At 44.3% G+C, this 26,177-nt stretch overlaps 1 protein-coding gene across 1 annotated transcript in view; it reads left to right on the top strand.

Moving 5' to 3' along the window:
- Window positions 1-8,194: 8,194 nt before the first annotated feature.
- Window positions 8,195-26,177, top strand: part of HS6ST2 (heparan sulfate 6-O-sulfotransferase 2) — an 85,340-nt gene continuing 67,357 nt past the window's right edge. The window contains exon 1 of the mRNA XM_026848842.1: window positions 8,195-8,279. Coding sequence (XP_026704643.1) covers window positions 8,227-8,279 — 53 coding nt within the window. The 5' untranslated portion in view covers window positions 8,195-8,226. The remainder of the gene's footprint in view (window positions 8,280-26,177) is intronic.

The raw sequence follows: 26,177 nt of genomic DNA, 5'->3' as shown, positions 1-26,177 counted from the left end.
GATGCTGGGGAGGTCAGAAATGTTCTGTGTTCCCAAACTGGGGCTGTACGTAATAGCCGATATATTTGGAATTGTATTACTAACTTGCTGCAGCATGTGCAGGGAACGACCTAAATGTAGCAGAGTACCCATCTTTAATGCCACGGTACCTGCTGGAGAGACACAGCCATGCTGAGCACTAGGAAAAGGGATGTGTGGCCATGGTGTGGGGTTATTCCTGCAGCCATGCTCCCCTGGGGGCAGAGAGAGGGTTTTAGCACAGCCCAGCAAGGGGAAACACCACATGCCAGGGGGGAAGCAGGATGGCTGTGCACGGCTGAGCTCCAGAAGAGCGGGGGGACTGCGTTGGTGGCTGCTGCTGGATGATGATGAATATGAAATAGGAGCGGGAAAACATGGATCTAACTCAGTGTCTGCCCACGCTGTTTCAGACCATGGCTGAAAGAGCATTTCTCTCCATCAGCTGAAGCTGCCTCTGCTCTGCTGCTTTCCTCATCGTGGCTGTGTGGTGAACCAAGCTGGGGAGTCAATGCGGGTAAAAATAACTGAGCTGAAAGAGGGAGTGCGACTTCAGCACACAGTACCTCCAAGAGAAATGCTCGCCAAAACGTGCCCGCAGGGGTGAAGCAAGAACATCGCGTGCTTTGAGTCTTAGATGGCATGCTGAAACCAACCAAGAGCAGTTTTTCTGGTTTTATACTAGTTTTTGCTGTTGTTGGAATGCTTCTTCCTTTATATGAAGTGTCTTGTGCTGTGGGGGAGGTTTAAGACTGGTATATTGAGGTGTCCTGGCTCTGCATGGTTATCTTACAACGTGGGGGTGAGCTCCAAAATGTGCAGCTTTGGGATCTGTCTCCATTTGGCTATCAGCTTCCATGCTTAAATTGCATAGTTGGCAGTAAATGCTGCCAAAATGTCATGTAGATGAAGCAGCTTCATAAGAGCTTTAGTGCCGCAACCTTTCCCAACCCCTGCAATTACATTTTAATTCAATATTTCATTGGAGTTTTCAAATAATTTTAAATTAATAGGGACCAGATTGTAGGGGGAAGAGCTGGCATCATCCTCTGTTTGCTTACAGAGTCTTCTGCACTGCAGATACCCAGTCGATACACACAGCTGGGAAAGGAGGTTTTCTCTGAGGACAGTTGAATGATTCCTGTTACCAGTGAGAAAACAGAGCCCACCCAGAGCTTAAATGCCGAAAGAGGTCCCAGGAAGGGAGCTGCAAGGAGAGGGATGCTATGCATGTGGGGTAGATGTAGGGAGAGAAGGCAGAGAGAAAAAGCACTATTTTGTTCTTTTGCTGCTTGTTAGTAATAGCTAACAAAAAGTCCTTGCACAAAAAGTCCTCTGCAGTGGTGCTTGGCTCAGGGCATTTGAGTTTATGGATTGTGAGCAGGTACCCAGCAATGTCAGTGGGGGCTGCTTCATTTTGGATGCTTCTGGTGTCCTTGCCATGGTAGGCATGAGGTCTGTGGTTTGTTCTGCGTTTGGAGAAGTCCTTGCAAGCGCATCCACAGGGAGCTGTGGGCACCTTCCCCTCGTCCACCGCACTCACAGCTTTGCCCTGGCTCTGGCTGGCCGTGACAGCTTTAACGAAGCAGTCTCCTTGCCACAGGGGCTGAATTGTCCTTCCTGATGCCAGGGCTGAGGGATTTGCCCAGGGGCTGCCTGGGAGCTGTGCATCACTTGAGGATGGGTTGCCAGCTTCCCAGGCAATCCTTGAGCAAGGGGCATAGAAAAGGATGGTGAAAACCCCACTGATTCCTCCAGAGTCAGGATTTCACCCCTTTTTCTTAAAAATAATGAAGCAAGGAAAACACAGCAACGATGGGCTGGAGATGGGCAGGCCCACATCAGACCTCTTAAATGCATTTGGCTTGATTGATTTAAACTGCAGGGTTTAGTCATGATTTAGATCAGCAAGCAACAGCATTTATTTAAATAATTGACTTGAATCTTGTTTTTTGCATTTATATTTATTAAAGTGATTATCATTGGCTGGTAGCCATAAAATACACAGAGGAAGAGTGGCTGTGTTGCAGCAGATTTGGTGTTCTTTCTTAGCCAGGAAGAAATCTAGTGTCCGTGCGTACATATTTAATAAGTAGTATAGATTTATATGTGTATATTAGGATTTGTAACATTCTTGATATATTAATTACTGTTGTTTTGCTTGTGATTTTGTCTCAAACGCTCTTTGGAAAGAAACTGGAATTCAATTACTGTGCACAAAAATAGCAGTTGCAAAGCTCTACTGAAATATAATTATCTCAAGTGTATCAGATGCACACAAGAAATACTGAAATGCCCTTTGCATTAGGACTGCTCTTCTAATGAGGAAGTTTAGAATGTGAAAAATTTGGACTGATTGCCTTTTCGTACCGTGCTGCTAAAAATCTGAGGATTAGTAGATCTCATTGGTTTTTCATAAGCAAGAAAACCCGAGTAAATTCCTCACTTTATTTAATTCCGGTTACTTTTTTAAGTCTGAGAGGATGAAGCTGTCTGAAAAGCCTGGGACTAGCAGGGCGGATCTGCTGGGCTCTTACGTGCAGAAGTCATCTTCTGAATCCAGTTTAGTGGCTTGAATGCTGTAAAACACTGTCACCAAACCTTTTATTAAAAAGTTTTCTCTTCAAAACAAAGGCTAAAAATCCCATTTCTGGTAACAAATAATGAATAGAAGTATTTGAAATCTTCACCTGGTAGTGGGAGAGTAAGAAAATGTGTTTATGATGTGTTTTGAGAATGCTATTTCTTGTTTTTTAAAAAAAACAGCAGTGCAGATTCCCAACACGATCTATTGCTTCAAATTCTGGTCTTGGTCTCGCAGCTATATTGCTTTCATGTGGGAGTCCCACTGAAAAAAATTTGTGGCCCAGATGTAAGTGCAGGCTCTGAGCCACTAAAAGTATTACTAATAAATTCACTTTTCAGGCAGCTGAAGGGAAAGCAAGCTTCTGTTAATAAGAATCTTTATCTTGGAAATTCCATTATGAATGGAGAAACCGTAGCATCATCAAAATGTGTAAAAAATAAATAAACTGCGTTTTGAGCATTTAGTAAGGAGAAGATGACAAGACAACAAACCAATGTTCTTTAAGACCTAAAGATAGGAACTCTCATCATGAGAGCGGAGAACTGGCCATTTCTGGGCTGCTGTGGTCTCTAATACAGGAGGGAAATGCATTAACTTCATTCAAAAGGGAGAAAATTATTTTTTCATCCTATCTATAAGCAGTTTCATTAACTTTTCATGATCATAGATTGTGAAAAAGAAACAATAACTGTGTGACAGAGTTCTTTGAGGTCAGAAATGTTGTGATTTTAGTGGGAATAAAAAAGACTATAGTTTTTCATTGGCTTGACATAAATTAGGCCTGACATTGCCAATAGTATTAAAAAAATTGGTAATGCAGTTAGTGATTTAATGCTGACTTTACATAAATGTTCTTAATATTTAATCAAGTTAAACAGGGCTTCAGTCATTTTCTTTTATGGCTTAATTTTCTACCCTAACATGGGTGCTTTGCAGACTGTGGTTGTGTAAGACCTTGCAAAGCTGCTGTGGCAGATGCCAGTGCAATGCAAGGTGGTTACAGCTTGTCCCCAGGTCTGAAAGGGCACCTCTGGGTCTCTGGAGCTGTCAAGTCCTGATCTTCCTGCGATTTGGTTGAGCAAATTTTGATCTTTGATTGCCACCACTGTTAGAGATGCCCCATGGGATCACAGTAACAGTCTGGCCCTTTGTGTCTCTGCTCCGCCCTGTCAGTCCTTTTGGCTGCTCCTCACTGGATGCTTTCTACCTTGATGGTACCTTTGTGGTACTGAAGCTCATTCATCCAATTTTCTTCCTCACTCACTGTTTTTTGTGAACTCTCATCACTACTCAAATCAGCAAGAGATGATTTGAATCAATCTCTTTCAAACTTCCTAAGTTAGATCAATTTCTTTAAGTAAATCACTTTTATCAGTGGATAAGAGTATTAAAACATGCTGTTTACAGTTGTTAGCAACAAATTTAGAGCATGAATGCTACACTTGCTGGACAGACAGGCACACTCTGAGCTAATGATGTGTCTTAGCACATGTCCATCTGCATGTATTTTTATGCTGGGAACGGCGAATGCCATGGCTCATGTTTACTACAAACTGCTTATCTTGGTCAGGCACCAAGTTGCGTTTGCATGGGAGCTGGAATGGAATTAATACAGAAACGTGGACTTAAGGGGGTTTTTTTGATTGATGAAAAGTCTTAAGTGTGCTAGATGCCATAAAAAAATAAAAATAAAAAAAAGTTTAAATGTTATTTGCTGCTGATTTACTAAGCAAAGATGGGATCAGATGGGTCACTGGAGTCACTTTTCAAGGAATGTGGGTGCCAAGCCTTGTGTCACAGCTACTGAGGACTGTGAAGTACTCATCTGGAGTTGGTACCAGTGCGAGCTGGGTGGCCGACTGATTTTTAGGATGCTTGTAAAAATCCACTGAGCTCCTGTTGACAGTATTTGAGTCTAAGAGAGCTTTTAATGTTTCCATGGTTTGTGCCAGGTGCCCAAAACAGCTGGCCCTGGACGGAGGTGCTGCAGAGCTTGTGTGTTTGATGGCTTTTCCATACCTGTGGTCCAGCTCTCTGCTTGAAGAGATGGAGACCAGATCCCTCCAATGGTTTTCTTGGCATCTGTTACACAAAACCACAAAACACATGTACTTGCTGGTTAGGCAGCAGATTTTAAAACTTTACCTACCATTAGCAGCTAAAAAGTTCCCCACTAGGAATCTGATTTGACAGTGGATTTTCACACTTTGACATGAAACAAAATTTAAACTTTCTTTTCCTCCCAGAGCTGTGGCTGGTGGTGGCCTCGGGGTAGCTGCTGTCTAAATGGATGCTCGCCCACATGGCACAAAAAGCTGAGATTTTGAGTTTGAAGGCTCCCAGATGCTGGGGTGGGTTTCCCTGGGATCCCTGTGCTTGGTGTGTTTGCATCTGTGCACGACAGCGCAACAGGGCATAGATGAGAAGAAAGCTGGAGCAGAGCATCAGATGCTTTAATACCCTACCTCTGACTGAAGCAACCTCCCTGTGTGGGAGATAATAAACATTTCTTGTCTCTTAAGGGAAAATCATGCACAGACAGAGACAAGCACATATAAATAATTTACAAAGCTGTAATACACTGTAAATAACAAGCCTACTGAATAATGAATTAACCCAACTGCTGATTCATAGGTAAATATCTCTTGTAAAGCAGAATTTTTATAGATTTTTACAGCTTAGTTAATATCCCCTCGTATTTTATTAAGGCTGTTCAGGTGAAGTAGTCTGGTAATAATATGTATATCTTTGGAAGTGAGACAGGGTGGTTGCGGGCTGCCATCCTGGCAGCAAGCCTGTTGTCCCTCTGCACTGAGGAAGCAGAGCCTTGCTGGGCCTGGGCAAGCTCTGGCTTTTGTTAGTCAGGCTTTTCTTTCCTTTTCAAGCAGGCAGCAGAGATTAAGCAGGAAGAATTTTGATGTGGCCAAAGAATTGGAGAGCTACAGGGAGGAAGGAGTCTCTGAGCATCTTTTTTTTTTTTTCCTTTTTTTTTTTTTTTTCCTTCGAAGCTTCTGGTAATAAATAATGCATTTGCTCTACTTTGGCTGTGCTCTAGACGTGGTGAGATTTCTCCATGCCTTCGAGGACGGGGAGGCAGCAAAGCTGCTGGGTTGGGATTGCCACCCGCTGATTCCCAAGCCCCTGTGTGAACATCGCATCCTTCCCGACTGTAATGACTGCGTGTCCTTGTCAGCCACTCGGAAAGAAACCAAACATGACATTTGCTTCCTCCATCCTGTTTCATCCCCCTCTTGCCCCTCTTTCTCAGACAAGCCTTAAGAAATAAAAAACAGTTGCTAAGCTACCGGACAGGGAACATCGCAGCATTTTGTTGCAGTCCCAGTATTAAAGTGTCTTTCTGAGCACCGGGAAAGTGGGAAGGGTTCTCTTGTAGCTTCAGTTGTTTGTCAGTTAGTGTTGTACTCCTAATGCACATGGTATTGAATGTGTCAATTTGATTTATGCCGAATAGATGGGGGCTTTTCTCTCTCCTCTTCCTCTCACTCCTGTTTAATGTAGGCTGGTGAAAAAAAGGTATTATCTGCTTTCTGTTTCATCACTTTTGGGGCATGTCACTTGTCAAACATGTTGCTGCTTTGTTTTATTTCTGATAGCTTAAATAATTGCTTTCATAAAAGATAACTAGATTTCTTTCATCTGGAAGTACATTAGTTGTAAATTGCATTTTCTGTTAAACTTAAAGTGTAGATGTCAACACTGATTTTCACTGGCAACGTACAGTGCTTCCACTGAAGGTGTCTGTGGCAAGCATACGTCTTTAAGGTTGAAGAAAATACTTCATGAATAAGAGTTATTCTGGGGTGATATATATGAGGTACCCTGTGCTAACTGGGTGATTTTAGGGTGTTTTCTTGTAAAGAAATGGGCATTTTGCTCAATATGCAAGGCTTTCATATAAAATAAGTTCCACACCTGTTTGACTCAAGAGGTGGTGGGATGTGCCATCATGAAAGTATTTCCTCTCCTTAAATGCTCTCAGTCTTCAGTTCTGGCCTGCCTTAAGTAACTTACCCTGTAAGAGGAGAGTACATCCTGAGAGATTCATTGCAGAAGAGCTTGCTGCTGCCCGTTCTCTTCTAGGTAGTTCAAGATGGGATTATACCTGAGTTTAAACCTATTTTTCCATGAGTGTAGCTCTTCCGTGTAGAATTTCTTTATATATGATCTTAAAAAACAACCAGTGCCACTAGGGACAGATTTTATACTGGTTGCAGTGAAAGTGAATCTGAAATTGCAAAATATTCTGGGTTCCTATCTCCTTTTCCTGTCAAAATACCCCATGAAATCCTTGCCACTGCTCGGCAGTGTATTTAATTAAGCGAGCCATCAGTTCAGCGTGCTGCGTGGATGGCTCTGCAACGCGCTCACTGCCACCATTCCCGACAGGGAAGCATGGTAACGTTTCTCCATGCCTGGGGAACAAGGGGAAATGCTAATTGGTCACACATATGGCTCTCCTCGCATGCTGCATGACTCCGTGCAGCATCGGACCCCAATTAATTCAGAAAGTTGGTGCACGCGCATCTTTTCCCTCATTGCCCTTCTGCCAGGAATAAGCTGCTGGATTTCTGTGTTCAAAATGTCATTTAGAAAGTCTCACTGCGCTATTAGAAATGGACTCAGGCTTGAAAAAGAGGAGGCTATAGTCAGGCTCACAGCAAAGTGTAGATTTATTTTTTTTTGTGTTGAAGTTGTTTCTGCAGTCTGGCTGGCTGGAGAATTTCAGTGTAGCTTGTTGAGGCTTCAAGGCACAGCAGTGGAAGTAATTTACAATGCAAAATGCTATTTTTTTTCTATTTTAAAGATTAGCAAAGCCTAATTTGGAGGAAGGAAAAGTATGTGAAATTAGTTCTCTGACACTTGTAGCTTGTTAATACTTAAATTCTTCTTGATTAAGAGAATATAAAAATCCTTCTGTTGTGCTCTGCTTTCTTTGCCTATAAATCATTTTCCTTTATTCTTGTCATTCTATGTAGAGGGATTTCTTTGGGGCTCAAGAAAATTTTCTGTTGCAAGGAAAAGAGAAATAAGCACTACGAAGACTTCCAAATTACTGGGGGAAAAAAAAGAGCAAAATCCTGTCTGGTTAAAGTCTTTGAAAGATTGTTTTTTTAAAATAAAACTGTAAATTAGGGATATTTATAGTTCCAAATTAAGTTTGTATTTATAAAGAATAATGTGCTGAGTGCTCAACTGAGATCTGACTTTTTATATTCTGCCAGGCGATGTGCAAGCACCATCATGCGATGTTTGCTGGGGGAGGCTGCAAGCTGCCCCTTGCTCCCTCAGCTGTGGGACAGTGTTCCTTCAGAGGTGGAAAAATGGAAGTGATAAAGAGCAAGTCATTAGTGGAAAATCCTATTTAAAACTTTTGTTCCCACCACTGTATTTACTCACGATCTTCTATCTGAGCAAAAAATACTCTTCTGTTTTCCAATGAAAGCACCAGACTGTGAGCAACTTTTCTGGAGAATGACTTTGCCTGACATTATCTCTTCCATGTAAAGCCTTTAAGACCTGTTGCCTACTGCCCCGGGGATATTCGTGGTGGTTATCTCTGCATGGTGGCTGCAGGTTGGGCTGAGAGATACCCCAAGCAAATGTCGCAGGAAGGCAAGACCTGCTGGTGCCTCTGCCCAGTCCAGCCTCTGAGGTGGGAGGACACTAGTCTGTACCACCATCCTTGTTTTTATAAGGACTCAGGTTTGATGCTGGAGCATGTATGTGAAGTAATCTGTGGGTTTCATGTCTGAGGGGAGTGAAATATTTTTTCATAGTAAACAGCCTGAAGGACAGGTTAAAACTCTGCTTCTACCACTCTCACAGAGTGCTGCTGAGCATCTCGTATAGATATGTCTTTGGGTCTCTGTTATGCAGCTAAAATAAGAAAAGATGAATATATTTTCTCATAGGTTGTTTTTTTTTTTGTATCTAACCATTATCAGCTTAAGCATCTCAGATAACGAGACTTCTTTTGACACCTGAGTGTCCCATTCCTGCCAGGACCATGGTGTTCCCTCTCTGCACAAGTGACACTCCATGGTGAGCAGCTGTGACCGCTGTACTGCCAGCAGCAGGACTGAGCTTTAGAGATGCACACAAAAGAGAGCTCACACTGCCTGGAAAACTGGTAATGAGGGATGAGAGTATGATCAAAACCTGTAAAACCACGTGTGGCTTGGAGGGACCGAATGGGGGATGACTGTTTGCTGTCTTTCTCAGTACGGGGCCAGCAGGCATTGACTTCAAACAACCTGTGGGAGGTGATTCCTGATGACTCCTCATCACTTTGGGTACTCAGAGTTTATATGAGTTTAAAACCAGGACAAATTCACCTTAGAATCCTGGTCCAGAACTATCTTTGGCCTAAGAAAGTCCTTGCATTTTAAAGAGGCCTTATGTTCTTGCTGCAGGAACCAGCCATGCTCTTCCCTGAATCCTGTTTTGAGAGAGACAAGTTGTGCCTTCAGTGATGTGCAGCCTCCTGGGCAAACCCAGAGATAACAAGAGGTGCATTTGTGGTGTTACAGAGATGCTCTGCAGTCATGGTGATGTCTCTTCAAAGCTTGCTCTGTCCCTGGGGCATCTATCCCAAAAAGAATTCATTGAGGATGCTAGTGCCAGGTTCAAGAGCACAGTGCAAGGCTCTTGCACAGGGCTTTTTGTCTGGAGTTCCGGTAGTGTTTTCCTGGAAAAGCCCGTATCAAAGTCTTGTGGTTGCAGTAAAATAAGTTGAGACTTGCTGTGGCTTGAACCAGGTTGATGACAGAGCCAGACTTTAATAACCTCCCACTTTGATTCCCCTTCAAGTGTACTGGAGCGGAATGTCTTATAAGAAAACTGTGTAATTACTGATATTGCTGCTGGATGAAAGGTTAAGAAACAAGGAGAGACTGTTGGCTAAAACTGCAAGTGTTCACAAATGAGAGGTAGACTTGGGTGGTAAAGGCTAGACATTGCCCTAGGCTTAAGCATCAGTAGCTTGGCAGATCAAATGGCCTCATGAGATCCTTCAGCCTTACCTTCTCCAATTTTATGGTGGAGGTTGCTTCTGCCTTTAATGAGGGGCTTTGCTCCCTGAGTGATCTCAGTTCTAAACTCATTTCTATAAAGCATGCTTTTGCCCTCTGAAGGTGATAAACCAGCAAAAGGTACCTGTCAAGACCCTTGGCATAAATGAAGATGAAAGTGATGAAGAGAGATGGGGTCTTTCCTTTGAGGCTTCAGATAGAGTCTGCGGAGCTGAAAAAGCAATCTCCACTCCAATACCAGTTCAACCAGTGTAAGTGAGAAGATGCTTCACATGCAGTTAATCCATCATTGGTGCATGAAGAGTTATGGACTAAAAATGTAGCTGTGGTGTCACTGAGGCTGGTTATTGGTGGGCATGGGCAAGATCCCATGCTTTGTAGCTCTTTGTTGTTCCTGCAGGAATGACCATCGGAGAACAAGCTGTTGTAGGGACAGCCATGAATACAGGACAGGTGCATGAGTTGCTGGCCTTGGATACTTATGCTTCATTTTGAAAAGAGGGTCCAAGTCCTTTGAGAAATGTTTCTGTAGAAAACTGGATTTGGCCCCTGGTATTGTGCTGTCTTTTGCTCCCTAAGTACTCTTGCTGATGAGTGTGCTCTGTGCTTCTTCCATTTGAGCTCTTGAGTCTTGAGCCATCACCTACTCACCTGAACCAAGGCAGAAGAATACCTCTCCTCTGCTGTGGGACCCACCACCCCAGCCATCTGCTGCTCGGGAACTGCATTGGCCTTTTCCTGTGTTAAATGAAACAAGTGGTCTTCATTGCTTTGTTTGGCCTTTGTCATGACAGTCGGTTTTCATCTCTGTAGTTGTAGCTTCCACTTAAGCTCTTTCCCAGAGCCTCACAGGCAAATACTTTGCTGAAGTGTCAGAAATCAGTGACATAAAGTCATGCTGCTTCGATACCCCACCATTTGTCCTGCAAAAGGGGGTGCGTGGAATGGAAGAAGGAGAGATAGTACCTCTCTTCATATCACCTCTCCTTGACTCTGTCTCCAGAGCTTGGTGACTCCTTTCTCCAGATCTTGGGATAATGAAGAACCGCGTTAGAATGTAGCCTGGTGCACAGATGTCCTGTTAAATGTGACTGTCCATAGGAACGCTGTACACAAGCTTTCTGCATTGAAAATTTAAATTTGTTTGTTAAATTTAAACTTGTTTAATGACCTTAAATTACAACTGACTGTAAAAGGATTAGTGTGTTGTCTGGAGCCTCCTCAGCAGAGTTGTTTATCTTCAGGGAAGCAGATGTATCTTCATCTGCTAGCAAGGCTTCAAACCTGAAGCTGAATGCTTATGGGCAGTGTATTGTTGTGGGGATGAACTGGCCAGAAACACATTTTAGCTAGAAATTGAGGAGGTCAAAGTGTTCATTAGAGCAAGCGGTTGTTCACAGCCTCCTGGGGAAGACAAATCCTGATTATTTCCAGGATACAGTTTGGTTATTCTTAGGAGCAGGGATGAAGCCATGCAGCTGGCCTGGGAGATGTTTCCAGGCTGGTGTCCCAGCCTTGCTACAGCACCCTGGAGCAAAATGAGATTCAGAAACAAGCGATTCTTAAAGGCAATGAGGGAATTGCTCTGGTCCCAAACCTGGCAGAGTTCCTTGGTGCCAGGATTTTCTTCAAGTGAGGTAACAGTGCATGACAGGTGATTTTTTTTTTTTTTTTTTTTTTTTTTTTTTGACAAGCCAGTGATAAGTGTTTTGTTTCCTTGGGTAGGCATTTCACCCACATAGTGCTTCATGCCCTGCTGCAGTAGTGCATCTTGACTAGTATTTATTGCATTGGGGTGCACATTTGGGATCACAGAGGGGATGAGTAGAATGAGTATTTGATTATGTAGTATGTACACATCTGTTTGTATGTTCAGTCTACTAGAGTTTGAGGAGGTTATTTTGACTCTTGGGTTTCTAAAAAAAAGTTCCTTTTGGACTGATCTTTCCCCATGGGTGAGCCTGGCTCCTCTCCGGAGCTCATCAGATACTTGTGGCCTTGGACATGGCTTGTTCTTGATGGAAAACATACAGCTGCATGTGCAGGCCAGGTACTGCATCACCTCTTAAGTGTGGCATTGCTTCTGGTGACCTCAGCTAGAGCACTCTGGTAATGTCTGCTAGGATAGCGGGGTTTGGATGAAGGAACACTCTATAGCCCCAGATTATTTTCTTGGAGATCTCCTCTAAAGCGCTTTTAATATTTTATAGTATATTGCTTAATCACTTTCAGATGAGCCCTCAACTTGCAATGTTTCCTGTCTGAAAATCCTTCAGTTGTGTATCATCACTCGGTTTTGGATGCTACTGAGGGCAAGGGCAGGAGGCAACCCCAGCCAAGGGGCTGCAGGGCTGTGGGTGCTGTGCCACCTGGGTGCCTTATCCCAGGAGGGAGCAGGGGGCTGCCTGGGGCCCTGCCTGCACCTCACAAACCCCAGTAAGCCTCCTCTTACAAAATCAAAACAGCGGATGCAAGGGAAAGCCAAGCAGAAAACTCATTTGAATACCAAGATGAATCTGCTTTTGATTTTCATCATTTTTATAGGGAGTTGTAAGACTTTCAAAAATCCTCTTTTTATGTTTTTCATTACTTTTTTTGCTAATTTGACACTCTGGGATGTTGTTTTACATTTCATTTTAGTCTCTAATCACAGAAAATTATAGCTGGCCGCACATGCTGGCTTTGCATTCTTGCATCTTGTTTATGTTCATTTGTACTAAGGGATAGCACTCACTGCGGCTGCCCAATTTATTTTTCTCCACGGCAGCAGGAATTTCCAATACTCTGGAGCTTCATTACCATGTGCAGGAAACTAAATTCAAGGTTATCTTATTTGAACTTTATGACTTTTTGATGTACAATGTTTTATTTATTTATTTAAGGTTTATTAAACCTTTCAAGAAAGAAGCCCTTTAGAAGAAGTGCGTGATGTGTAGCTTATTAAGAAAGCTTAATTTAATTTTGAGATTTAAGGAGCTTAAATTATGAATGTCCCAAATATTTGATTTCTGCCCTGGGATATATGGAGGGGAGAGATGAGCTGTTGGAGCCGATGCCTTGGCTTTTGATGTCTCCAAGCCAGCAAAAAGCATGTTTTCAGAGTGGGTTGAATGCATAGATTTCTTCTAATGGTTCTCCTTGGTGGTTTTTGGAGATCTCATTTTAACATTCAGGTTTTACCCCATGACCTTTCAAAACCTCCCTTTACTGACGACTAGAAGATAAGGATGACCCCCCTGAGTTTCATTAATAACCATTTTATGAGTCACTCTTACTGCAGGCTGATTTTGGCTGTTGGTTTGTTTATTAACTGAAAGACTATTTCTTAATTCTGAACACACCTATGGCAATCAGAAAAAAATCTCCAGATATTTTATAGGGCTTGTAGTTAACAGCAGCACCTGTTGGTTTACAGTTTGAAACCTTTCCTCGGATAAAAATCCCCATGAGGTGGGTTTCTGCTGTAATTACTTCTTTCCACAGGAGATTGTCCTTTGACACTGAACCCACCCCCTGCTCTAACTCTCAGCATTAAAGGCCATGTCCTTGCCAACGTCACCTAAAGCAGAAGAGCATTTTTGAATATGTGCAGTAAATATAACTCACATTAATTTTTAGTAGTGGCTGAAGGATTTTTTGCCTATTCCCCCCCCCCCCCCCCCAAACTTGATCTTTTACCTTATTTCAGCAAAAATGCTGTTGGCCAATGGGTTTCTGGAGTTGTTTTCATGGTTTGTGTTGTCTTGCTGGCCTTGGTCATTCATTGGCACGTGTGGGTGAGGGAAGTGCTTGTGGACTGTGAGGTCTCTGTGAGCCAGTGAGGGAGTCTGCTTGGTAATCTGCTGGGTGCTGGAGCCACAGAAAGGAGCATTTTCTGCATTGCCATTGCTTGAGAAGCACCTCCTGGCTTCACCCCGCCGTCATGTGCATTCGGAATAACACTTGCACTTTGCTCAAGAGGGCTGTTGTACATTGATGACTCCTTTTTCATCATCTAACAAATAAATAGCAGCTTGAGCACTGAATAATGCTGCTTTCAGGAGAAGCCTCCACGCATTTTCCTCCTCTGTGGGGAAAATGCTGTCAAATGTTCTAATGAATGAGTTTATTTTGGTGCTTTGGAAAAATGTGGGTGGTGGCTGTTGCAGGGGGTTGTGCTGGTGTGAATGGGTGTCTTGTGAAGCCTGTCGAGACAGCAGCATGGAGACTGATGTGTCTGTGTCCAGACAGCAAGTGCACTACGGGCAGTGGTTGTGGAACTGCTCCCGCTCCCCTGCCAGGTCATCCCGGGCTGGATGCACAGGCGGTGGGAGGACTTGGGGACAGATGGCGTAAGGAAAGGGGATGAGCAGCATGCTGGGACCCTGAGGGTGGGGTTTTAGATCCTGATCTGGACATATGGTTCCTGCTGGAGCTACTTGCATCAGGTCTGTCTTGGGGAGGGATGAGAACAGAGATTTTATTTATGTCTGTTGTGCTGAGATTCTTGATTATCTTAAGATGCAGTCACAATTACTTCTTTAAGGCAGTTGTTCCCTGTGTGTGCCACACTGACCATGCATCTCCAAATAGCATATGGAAGCCTAAAGGACAGCTTGGCTTCCCCTTTCCGTGTTTTTCCCTGGTGTGACCAGTTGTAGAGGAGGGGGCCAGCTGCTCTGTGGTGAGGACCTGCTGCTCGTGTCCAGCCCCAGGGCTGGGATGGAGCCCGGGGGTTCCTCGCTGGTTTGCAGGCTGTCGTGCCCAGCATGCAGCAGGTCCTGTGCTTGCATAACTTGTGCAGCTTCCCAGCAGCTACAGAACCCCCCCGCTTCTCTCCTCAGTAAAAAAAAAAAAAAAAAGAAAAAAAAGGCATTGATGAAGGATTAGTGAGGGATTTTAATTTAGCACAAATAATTGGATTAAGCTGGAATTTGCTTCCCGTTAGTTTTAGATTAGCCAGTACAAATAGATGGAGCTTGACTTTGGCCTGTTCTGCATGTGCAGAGTGCTGCATGGAGCTGGTTTGGGGGCTGCCAGCCACTGCTGATCCATCAGCTGTTGGTTTCCTTATTTGTGTGTGTAAATGGTAGAGATGACTACCATGTCTTTCTGGAGATATACAACCTCTAGGTGCTCTTTCTCTCCATACTACTCACTGATGATAGTATATCTTACTCAGGCTCTATAATATATTCATGTCTGTAGATTTGAACTACAAAAGGAGTAGGGCCATGTATGTTTCTGGCATTAATTGTAAAAAAAATTTGCTAACGGAGGGGCTGCAAAGAGGCAGGAGAAATGCTGGGTGTAAAGCCGTCATATAACCTCCCATGCTCCAGGATGTCAGAAGCAGGAGGGGATTCCTCTCCTGTATGAGCACGATCATTGCCCCCAAACTTTACCAGACAGCAGCAGACAGGCGTGTGTTATAGCCTAGGAGATACGGCACATTCATTAGTGGTCTGTTTGTGGCTATTTCATCTCTTTGCTGAAACCTTTCTTCTTCTAAAGCTCAAATCTCATTGAAGAGAGATTTATTTTTTTTTTTTGTAGTACCACTAGTCTGTTAATTTTTTCCAATCAGCTTCAAAGCCGACTTGAACAGTCTTATTTGCAGTCAACATTTGTCGTAGGGATGGATTTTTACAATGAGTGCTTTGTAAAACTATTTAGCGTTTGGAAGATAGAGGTTTTTTTTATCTTTCTGATGCACCACTTCATTTGTGTTTTTTCTATTTCTCTTTCTTATCATTTCTGTTTAAGGGTTTGTGAACTGATCCCGTTATTTTTCAGTCGAGAATACCAAATAAACAGTGATTAGCATGAAATATGACTCATGGCTTCCTAAAGGATGTGCTTTAGAACTGGTAAACAGTTGTAATTGCTGTTAGATGAAAGTAGCAAATTGAATACGTTCTCATAATAATTATAAAGAGATACACTATTCTTGCTCTCAAATCTAATTGGGATTAGTATAATGTTCAGTTTTCCTTGTAGAGGATGATCTGTATAAAAGTTAAATGTAGTTATAAATGTGTTTGTAAAAGCTGGGTTTAAGTCAGTGAAAGAAATCTGCTTCTATGCAGAGGCCAGGGAAGCAACTACAGTGTAATGAGGGCAAAGAATTGAGTGTAATATTCTAAGGCCTGGAGACCATCTCATCCGGAATGGTGTTACAGTTTTGCTGAGACAATGCCAAACTAAGGTCTTTGTTTGCAAAAGACTCTAAGCGTGACCCTTTGAAAAGTCTTGAAAGCTCTTCTATTTCTGCCAGTCATGTCTGAGAAAGGGTGGAAGGGCGGAATTTCTGCAATATCACTACTTTAAATCAGAAATCTTAAATAATAATAAAGATAATATGGAGTAATTCATTACAGAAAATCTGTTTCTTAATGCAGCTGCATACTATCTTATAAATTGTTGGTTCCTTTGAATCCAGTTAAATCTTACGGAAAAGCCTAGGGTATCCGTAGGTGTGGGCATGCATCCATCAGCACCTCTCTGTGCAGTGTGTGGAATCTGTCAAAAGAGATCAACCACAGGCAAGTGTGTGTCAGCTCTCTTCACACTTGTCCTTTGGATAGGAGTGGCTTATGGCTTTTCTGAAGATGAGGGTCTGCTGGAACTGTCAGATGTCCCTTCGCTGACCTGTTTGCACTAAGCCCTGGGGATGTTCCAGAGGGATGGCCCCAGCATCCCAGCTCTGATGGGCTTCTTGTGTTCACCCGAACTGACAGCCAAGAGGAGGAGGAGGGTGTCTGCCAGTGTGCTGCCCTCCCACACTGTCTTCCATGCACGCTTGTTCCAGCAAGCATGCAGGTATGCAGGGAGGGGCATGGGAGTGCTTGCAGGAAGCTTTTCCTGCCCTTTACCATTTGTTATGTGGCTTTCCAGCAGCAGGGGAGGTGGATTTTGGTTCGCTCAGGTTGCCCAGCAGTAAATCATGTGTCAGGGCCATGCAGGCAACAGTGTGATCCACACTGGTTGCTTCATCAAACAGCACAGGCAGGGAGCAGGCAGCGGGACTTTCCCCTCGGATGCACTGGCAGGGATGCCCTGTGCCACCCACGGGGGGAAATGCCACGGGTGCCCATGGGTTGCTGCCTTCTCCCAGCGCTGGCAGCACCCAGCTTATTGCTTTGCAATGCCAGGCAGTGGCCGGAGGCTCTGCAGTCAGCTTCTTAACAAGGAAATTATTTTAAAAGAGCCAGTTTTGTAGCTAAACTTAGTATGCTTGGATGTCATCCAAAACTCCGCAGCAATAATGCAGCAAATACAACTGGTTTAAAATACATTAAATATGCAGGTTGGCTTGTGGTAGCTAAGCCCTTGCAGACAAAGAATAGGTGAAAACCACTAACTTTCATTGTGTGCATATATAGCATGGTTAATCATTTGCAAATAAACATCCAAGTGGGGAAAAAAAATAGTAAAACAAACCATCAAATTGCAATGTTACAGGAACGTATTCTTGGCAAGAGCTCTTTCGTTTCTAAACTGAAATTCTTACTCAAATCCGAGCTGTAAAATATACCAAAGAAAAAAAAAAAAAACACGCCTGTTTTATTTAAACAAAAGCAATGGATTCAGCGTTTGCTAGAGGCAGATTTTGAAGAAAAAATCAGCCTGAAACTAGCACAGGAATCCTAATTAGCGCATTTTCCTAACAATAGCATCGTCTTTCCAAATAAACAGAGGCGTACAATTGAGGAATTTTTAACAGAGTGATGTTTTGGTTTTGAGGCACAATTTGATGAATCTGCAGTTACAGTGTTCCCATAAGTCTGTCCTGATGCAGTTCTTTCAGATTTCACCTTCTTAAGTACACATGTGAACACTGATTTACCTGAGTGTTCAAAAATAACAGCGATCAGGCTCGAAGTGATAGCAGGCAGATGATTCATGTTTTAAAGGTTATTTGTATCAAGGTACATAATGTTTTTTTATGAGGTGGTTTATTTTTTAAACTATTGGTAATTTCTATATGTGGCTATTAATAGAGGGTTTAATTTGTTTATTTTCTTAAAAACATCACCGAAAAACCCACCACCAACCCCAAAGAAACAACTGCCCAGCCTAGCTCAGATGTTGACAGGCTTGAGCTGAATGAAGTCTTTCAAATTGATTTAAGCAAACACTGTGCAGCTTTGCTGTACCTTTTTTATGGTACTGAGATGGGGGTGCTGCTTTTTAATTAAACAGTGATTCATGAGGAAAATAGATGGGTATATTTCTAGGCCAGCTCAAACCATATATATATGTGAATGCCTTGTGCAGATGTAGGCATCTGTTATTTTCAGTCTCTATGGGTTATGCTGGCATTTGTGGTTTTATAAACATTTGCTGGGAGCTGATGGGTCAGGATCAGAAGTTGGGCCAACAAGGGGATGCTAGCAATAGGCTGAGGCTGAAGAGGAGGAGGTGGATGAAGCTTGTTCTAGTATCAGGGAGGCTCCTAGTTGCAGTCTGGGCTCTTTGTGGGGATTTGGACCACCTTGATACCAGCTGGACTGTAGTCTTCTGTAGTATCCTTGTAGCCAAACTGGGGAGATACAGACTGGATGGGTAAACTGCAAGCTGGGGGAAAAACTGGCTGGACCATCAGGTGCAAAGAAAAGTTGTTAAACGTTCTGTTTCAGAGTGGCAGTTCCTTGGGGCTGGATACAGGGACCAGCGCTGTTTAGCATCGCCATGCTAAGGTGGTGGAGATGTTTTGCATCTCCATGGTTATAGAGACAGTGGAGGAGGGGTATGTTCTGTTCCTTTTGCACCAGAGATCCAATTGCTTTACCTACCTTTGTCAGTTTAGCTAACAGGTGCAGAGAGAATATTTACTGGTTTGGATTTGTTTGAAGTTCAGAAATTGTTTTGGAACTGGGGGGAAAAAAGAGGGAATTGGTAGTGGTGGTGATAGATATTCTTCCTCTAGCTCCTTCTCACAGCCTTGTAGTAATAAAAATGAGCAGTAGAAGACCTAGCCCCAGGCTCTGTAACCCAGGAGGAGCTGGGTCCCATCTGCAATGTGGGAATATGGACATGGACTTCTGGAGCAGTTGCAGTGAGCACCTAATCAAATCCTGTATCAAACTGCACCCAATTTCAGTAGGAAATACACCTCTGTCTGCATTGAGAAATATTGAGATAAATTTTGGAAATCTGGTCTGTCACAACTGTAGACAAACCTGTCAGCTTTGCTTTACCTACATTTACGCATCATTCATTAAAGCAGTTGAAGTGCAGGTATGTTGTTAAGAGGATGCTGTTTGTGCTTTGCCAGGCTTCAAATTCAACTGCCTTTAAAGGATCCAGAATCCATCCTCTGGTATTAATAGTTTCCCCAATTGAAGCCGTTACCTCTGTGGTTTCTGTGGGGTGACATAGGCTGGGTATGCTGCTATTTTATTTTCTTTTTGGCCTGTGGTCACATTGTGGCAAGAGCATGGTTATCAGCTAATTTCAAGTGGTAATACCACTTCTTGGTAAAGATTCAGTTTTCCAGGGGAAGATGATTGCTGATGGTAGAGCTAGGCTTTGTGAAAGATGCTTGGTGGTGGGTGCTGCTGTGGGTGCCCCCTCAGAGAGCCCTGGGACAAAGGGAAGGTTGTGCTGCCCAGCAGGATGGGGACTGCATGGTATTTTATACAGGAGGGAAGAGTGAACTGCTTACCCCCAGCAGTGAATTTTGAAGTGAAGCAGAAGTGCTTAGCAGATGCCTGTGTTTGGTGTTGTGTTGGTTTTTTTTTAACAGCCAAACAATAAAATGTAATGTTTGGAGGGGGCGGCAGGGGACTGATTTTTATTCGTTCAGGATGTTTTCTTGGCTGCTGTTCCCAGGCGTTGGAGTTGTCTGGGTTCTTTAGGACTGTCTTGCTTGAATGAGCTCTGCCTACAGTAGGAATGAGGATGGCAGAAAGGATTTCAGGAATTGTAGCTTTTAAATGAAGGTGCCTTGTTGAAGTTTATGCAGGTGCTGCTGCTCTGCTTTTTTATGACCTGAGTTTCTAACATTTGTTTGAGGCCCCAGAAAAATTTGGATATAACAGGACATGGGTGCAAGTGCTCGGGCAGGTCTTTTAATGTGTTATTTGAAGTCTGGCTTTCCTATCGATGACTTTCAATGGGGGCAGGCAGCCACTGAGGCAGAAGGGAGCGAGGAGAATAGGTTGACTGCCTTAACTGATGTTATTTGCAAAATAAGGATCTAGTTTTGTACATTCAGGGCTGGGCTGGGCTTCTGCTTTTCTGACACAGCTTTCTGTGTCAAGAAAGGGAACCCGCACCAGTGCTTTAGTGTTAAAACTTCTGGTTGAGACAAACACCAGTTTGTTTGGAAGTCAAGGTTTTGCTCCCTGTCTCCCTAGGGGTATGCCTGTTATTTGGTTACAAGATAATACATGGCAGAGGCGTGCTAAAGAGTGGTAATACACTAAATGCTGCAGCTGTAATTGAACCACACCAAGTGTCACCTGCTTTTAAGTTATTAATGAGTTTGAACTATTTATAAACAAGGAACAGTGTGAAAAGAAAGGGCTTGTTTGTCTCTGAAAGTAGCCCTTTTACAGTCTTGGGCCATGCTTTCCTGTTGTATATTCAATGCAAAGTCTAGATGGGGTGGCACTATGGGCCTGGCACTCAGGTTTCTGAGTTAAAGCATTGGCGCCAGCAGAGCCCAGCATCCATCATCATCCAAGCATCCTCCTCACTCCCCAGGAAGACAGACAGCCTTGGGCTATTTCATGCAATGTTAAAATGGTTCCGAGTGGTTGTCACGCTTGGGCCAAACAAGCAGTCAGGTGTGGTTGGGTTGAGGTGTCTGTCGCTGCAAGAAACTTTGCTGTGCTTGGATTTGGCTCCACTACTGCTGGGTGGCCCCATGTGACAGTGGCTTTGCGAACATCTCCAGAGTAGCACAGCATAGGTCACTGTGCATCGTCTCACAGTCTGGAGGAGCTGGGAGGGAGGCATTTCTTGCTCTTCATTTCAAGAACTTATTGCCAAACTGCCTGGTGACATTTGGTCAAGTGAAAAATTCACAGGTAATAGTATAGCGTAGGTCAGTGTTGGATTCTGAACAGGAAAATAAGGGGATGAAAAAACAATGGCGTGGATCAGATTTCAGGGGAATTAGAGAGATTGCTGTCAGTGTCCTCCGATGTGGTTTGATCTTGAAGAAAAACAGATCTTCACTTCATCATTTTAAACCAATTTCATGCTTCGGCGGTTCTACCTGCTTCTGTCATCTCGGCACCACAGGTCGCAAATGGGACCCAGGGAACTTTCAGAAGCCGAAGCATTACGTGAACGCCCTTCCTGTGCTCAGCCCCGTGGGTTATATAGAGCTATAAAGGCCAGACGAAGTTTCTTTTGATGTCCCCCAAACTGAGACCTTAAATTGGGCTGTTTAAAAAAAATTGCAATGCCTTTTATAAATGATGTATTGAAGCAAAAATAGAGACTGCTTGCCTGACTTCAGGGATTTAACTGTGAGGCTGTGACCTCTAGAGGCTAAAAATAAGCAAACATCTTTACATCATTCTCTGCTCCAGCAGAAGTGTGTTCCTTTGGTGACACATTTCTGTAGCATCTCGTGAGCTCTCACTTCACATAGTGATTCCTCTAACTTCGAAAATGTGATTATTGTATCCTGTAAATTTTTCACTTTTGGCAAGATTATTAGCAACGGAAAGTTTGTTTGCAGAGGTCATTTTTATAGCTGTTCTTAAACTAATACCTTAAATTGGTAATGGACATCTAGACTCAGTAATACTTGTGCCTAAAGTGCCACATTGATTTTTTGCACGTGGATATTTAAGTGCATGTTACATTAGATTTAATTTTAAGTAGCCTCTGCTACTTCAGTGGGGCTGTTTCTAGGATGTAAGATACAGCCACAATTTGTTGTTGTCGGCATTGCACGACGGGGGAAGTGGAGACTAGCTTCGGTAGCCGAAAGCACCGTGCCCAGAGTGGCTTAGCTTACAAGCTCAGATGGAGTCACAGATGGTGCTGCCGATATGGCCGTGGGTCTTATTGCAAACAGTGAGCACTGGGGATAAAGTCTTGTATACCCTAAATAAACCAGCAAAGTGGTGGTGATTCCTGGCTGTGGAGTTCCCAGCATAACATTGTGTTTTTTCTGAAGTAGCGTTTAGTTTAATGTCTGAATCTTTCAGTTGGTTTGTATCTGTTTTCCAGGTGTAAATGAGACAGTCCCCATGCTTGCCCAGCCAGCACTAAGCAGAATTGCTAAATGGAATCAGATCCACAGTGCTTCAGATGAAGGTGCAGACAGACTGTAAACTAAACTGAGGAGGATAAGTTATGTACGAGGTCTAAAACCACGTTCTTTGTTCCAAGGAATGTTGGATTTTTGTGGCAAGCCTGGAGATCCTGGTGATGTATGCAGGTGGCAGATCCTCCTCTTGGACCTGCTGACATCCCTGCCTCCCCTCTGCCTTGCAATGTTGAATTCCACTGTAACCTTAAGTGCTGCAAGGGGGAAAAAGGATTTTTTTTTTCCCCCCTCCCTTACTACTTTATAAAAGCGGGTTGCAATTTCAGGGCTGTAGTTGCTCCTTAGCTGACCTTGTTGCTGCCATCACCCGAGGTGCTGAGGACTGAGCAGGATGCCTGTGAATGGACCCCGAGGCTGCCCTTCCAGTCTGGTCTCTTCGTAAGGGGAAGGTGGTAGAAGAGTGGTTGGAATGGGGACTCTTTCCCCTGGAAGTGGGGACTTCATTTTTAGTTGCTCATTTGGTGAATTCAGTGTGTGCAGCCCCTTCCCCTGAGGTCTGAGGTTCATAAGGAAACAGGTGTTCAGGAGATTGTGCCTCTGGGAGTGGTGTGGTATAAGGGGCGGTACTTTGGTGACAGTGCATGAGTTTTTCTTGAAACAAAGACTTTTCGTGCATAGGCAGTGCTGCTATTGCCCTGTTGCTTCATGAGGCCCATGTTCTAACAGGTGGCTGTGCTCTGTTGTCTGGTAATTGTCTAAATGTGCTGGTGCTGATTTGGCGAGCGTTTTTTCTTCTGTTCTCTTGACTTATACTTGAACCTTTTTACTGTCTGGAGTGTTTTTTATTAATGATCTTAGTCTTTTGTTCTCAGTCTATTTTAAGGCTTAAATTGTTCTGCGTGCCATGATGGGAGTTTCACAGAGCATCGCAGAATGCAGCTATTTTCTTGACTCACTTAACTGAGATACAGACCTAATCTTGCACTTCCATGTGCAGACACCACGGCCCCTGGTGCACCTGGAGTGAAGGTCTCCTCCCTGGCAGGGCAGGTAAGCAGAGCTCTTTCAAAGCAAGGCTCTGCTGCACAGTTTGTAGAGGGTCATACAGATTACACAGATGATCTTGGGATAAATGGGAATTATGGACTGAGCAGGTTTAGGAGAATTAGAAAACCCTAATGAACATCCAAATAGCTTTGTCATACAGCGTTGCCATAGAAACATGGTTTCTACAGCACCTCATCATCAGAGTTGTGCCAATACTCTCTCCTACTTCACCCAGTTGTAGAGCTGTTTTAAGCAGCTGAGAGCCCTCGGCTGGAGTATCACAGGGTTTTCCATGCAAGTTAGCAAAGATAACACCCAGCTGGCCTAAAGTTAGCATCTAGCACAGGGGAACCACTGGGTGCTTTTGCTTTGAGGGAGTGTGGGTGGAGTGCAGTGAGGGCTGGGATCCCCCATGGGTGTTGCTGGTCCACCCTGAGTGCAGGGTGGGCTGCTCAGCTGTATCAGCTCGCAATTGGGCTTGGTGATGGCTCCTCCAGTCCACGGGACTGCTCTCTGCAAGGAACACAGCTCGTCCATCCTCATGCAGTGCCTGTGACTCAGAGCATTAATGGCTGTGGTCATTAGCACTATGTGCAAATGAGACTGGGCATTTTCTCTGTCCAGATATACCCGTGGAGAGATGCTCCCTTTTATTTTACAGACAGTGCTAAAACGTGTTATTTTCCTACGCCCTTCCTTTCTCCCCTGCCTCTGTAGGCTCAGGGTGAGTTGCTGATGAAGGAAGCAGCGTGCAGTTCCATGACAAAGGGGAGTATAAGCATTTTGTGAAACGGACTCCAAGTGCAATATTCAGCCTCCCAAAATAAACTGTGAAGCAATCCTGTTCTGGGAAGGCAGTGAGAGCAAACCCTGATCCAAACATCTCAGGAAAATAAAAAAGCTGCCTGGTGAGTCCCGAGGGCTGCGCTCAGCAGAGGGGCTCAGGGCACCGCAGGAACAGTGCCAAGCACCCAGGGGGTCTTTCTCTTAACGAAAAACAAAACAACTCCCCCATAGACCCCTGTGCTACAGGGACTTAATTAAGCAACAGCATGTGGTTCTTGTGCTTCTTGATGATAACCAAGTGCCAGATGATAGGATGTAGCAGAGCTTTTCTCATGTAAGTACTAGTATTGTGCTGTGAAAATGAGACTGGCATTAAAAACAGTCATCTCGATTAATATTGGAAGTTGAGTGCTCTGGGTTCTTATGTATGAAATTGAACATTGTGTGTCTGATGTAAAATGCTTGCAAGACAGGTAATTAATAACATTAGAAACTAATTAACTGAAAGTCCCGTGTACCTGATGGCGACTACGTGAGCAGACTTGATATTCAAATCACTCTGGTTGTTGTGGAGAGTTCGGGGTGGGGGGGGGTGTGTCTTCTCTCATGGACTTCGTTTCCTTGGGTGCAGAGGGGACAGCCCCAAGCAGGAGCTCGATGCCATTCCAGACTTGGACGACCCTCATCTTCCTCACCTGGAAGCGTACAGATGAGCAAATTAGGAAACAAGTACATGCTTCTCTGTTTTCCTGTCCCAGTGACAGGGATCCAGTGGGAACTGACAGTTGCTGCCTGGGGAGGAGGTTGCAGTGAGGCTGGGGCTCGGTCTGTGTTAATGAGACGGTGCCTGCCTCGACCCGTGCTCCCCTGTGCCCAGACCACACTGGGTGACGTCTGTGAGGGCCGCAGCGAGGCAGAGCTGTGATTCAAGCCTAATGAGCAGCAAGACCTCCTCTGGTGTGGGGATTCTTTTGTTTCTCCCATGTTCCTGCCTCCATCCAGCAGCAGCAGTGCAAGGGTGGACACAGATGTTCAGAGGCAGAGGGTTCAGTGACCCCTTGTCCTAACAGCACCTTGTGGTCCCCATGATCTGTTCCTGGAAAAGTACTGTCTTGTTTCTCTGTTGGGTTCAGGATCGGTCAACTCAGGATGGATGTTTGGGTCAAGAGAAAAACAGAAGTTAGCAGCTCTGTGGTCCAGCTCTCCTGTGTCCTTGCTAGTTGGCAGCATGGTCTTCAGTCTCGGACGAGTCATTTTGGAGATGCCATGAAGGTAGTAGGGAGGTGCAGGGAGAGGGCAGCGTGTGCAGGCTGTGGGACTTGGGCAACTTGCTGCCGGGGTTGGCTGGGTTGTCCCCCACCATCCCTGTCTGCAGGTCCTATGTGTGGAGCAAAGATGCTTCAGACATAGGTGTTGCTTTTAATGCAACCCCCCTTAATCTGAGCATGTGGACACCATGATGGAAAAGGGCCAGAGTCCCCAAACCAATGAGGGTCCAGGGAAAAGTTGAAGGGGAAAAAGTGTAAGAGCAAGCTGTGTATCTGCTCACCTGATTTGAGGTGTTCTCCCGGCCACACAGGGTGCCACAGGCTGCTCCCTGTGCCAGGGACACTGCCAGTGTGAAATGGCTGCTTGGAAGTGTCAAGGGTGAGTGAGACACTTCGGTGCTTTTTGTTCCTCTCCTGACAGGTAATAAACTGGGCTCTCTTCTCATTATTACTAAATCAAAACCATATTGATTCCTTGTGTGAAAATCCAGAGCAACACAATGTTTTATTTATGCTTTTAACCCAACCTTGCTGCAAAAATGCTGGTTTTGTAAATAAATAAAATTAAATTCATTGCTAAGCCAGAGGCTCTAAAACCAGCCCAGCTCTCCCTGGCATCTCCTGGTTGGTGAGAGACTCGGCCACACTGGTTGGTCCTGGCAGAGCTGTGGGGCTGTTGGTGAGCTGCCTCAGGCACTGTGTGGCGTGGGAGCAGGATCTGGCTCTGCGTGTGGTGTCAGGACTTGAAAGCGCTGTTGTGTCCCTGTCTGTCCCTTGTCACTGTGCCTTCTCCAGGAACTCAGAAACTACGTCAGTGCTAAAACACCTTTTCCCTTCCCAAGAGTAGACTCCCAAGAGTCTACTCTGGAAGAGGGGAGCAAAATGCGAAAAATTTTAAGAGTAAAATGCTACTCAGCAACACATCTCTGCCTACTTTGCAGGTGAATTCTGCAAAGGGCATGCCAAAAGAAGGAAAGCAAGTGTCTGATGCTGCGTGCTGCAGCTCTGTTCATGGACAGTCAGGGGAAATGGCCCCACAGTGGGTTTGGTTAGCAGGAGCTGGCGTGGCTGGGTTCGGACCCTGTGGCTGACCTGGTGTAGGGCTGGTTGTGCAGAGCACTGACGATGGAGGCGTTGTGTGCAGCATGGCACTTTGCTTGTCAGTGCAGTATTAATTGTAGTTGTTTAATGTGGTGATTAGT

Source organism: Athene cunicularia (genome assembly GCF_003259725.1).
Source record: "Athene cunicularia isolate RWA chromosome 4 unlocalized genomic scaffold, athCun1 chr4_part3, whole genome shotgun sequence".
Classification (NCBI taxonomy): domain Eukaryota; kingdom Metazoa; phylum Chordata; class Aves; order Strigiformes; family Strigidae; genus Athene; species Athene cunicularia.
The sequence above is the reverse complement of the archived record's forward strand: the minus strand, read 5'-3'. Positions and strand labels throughout refer to the sequence as shown.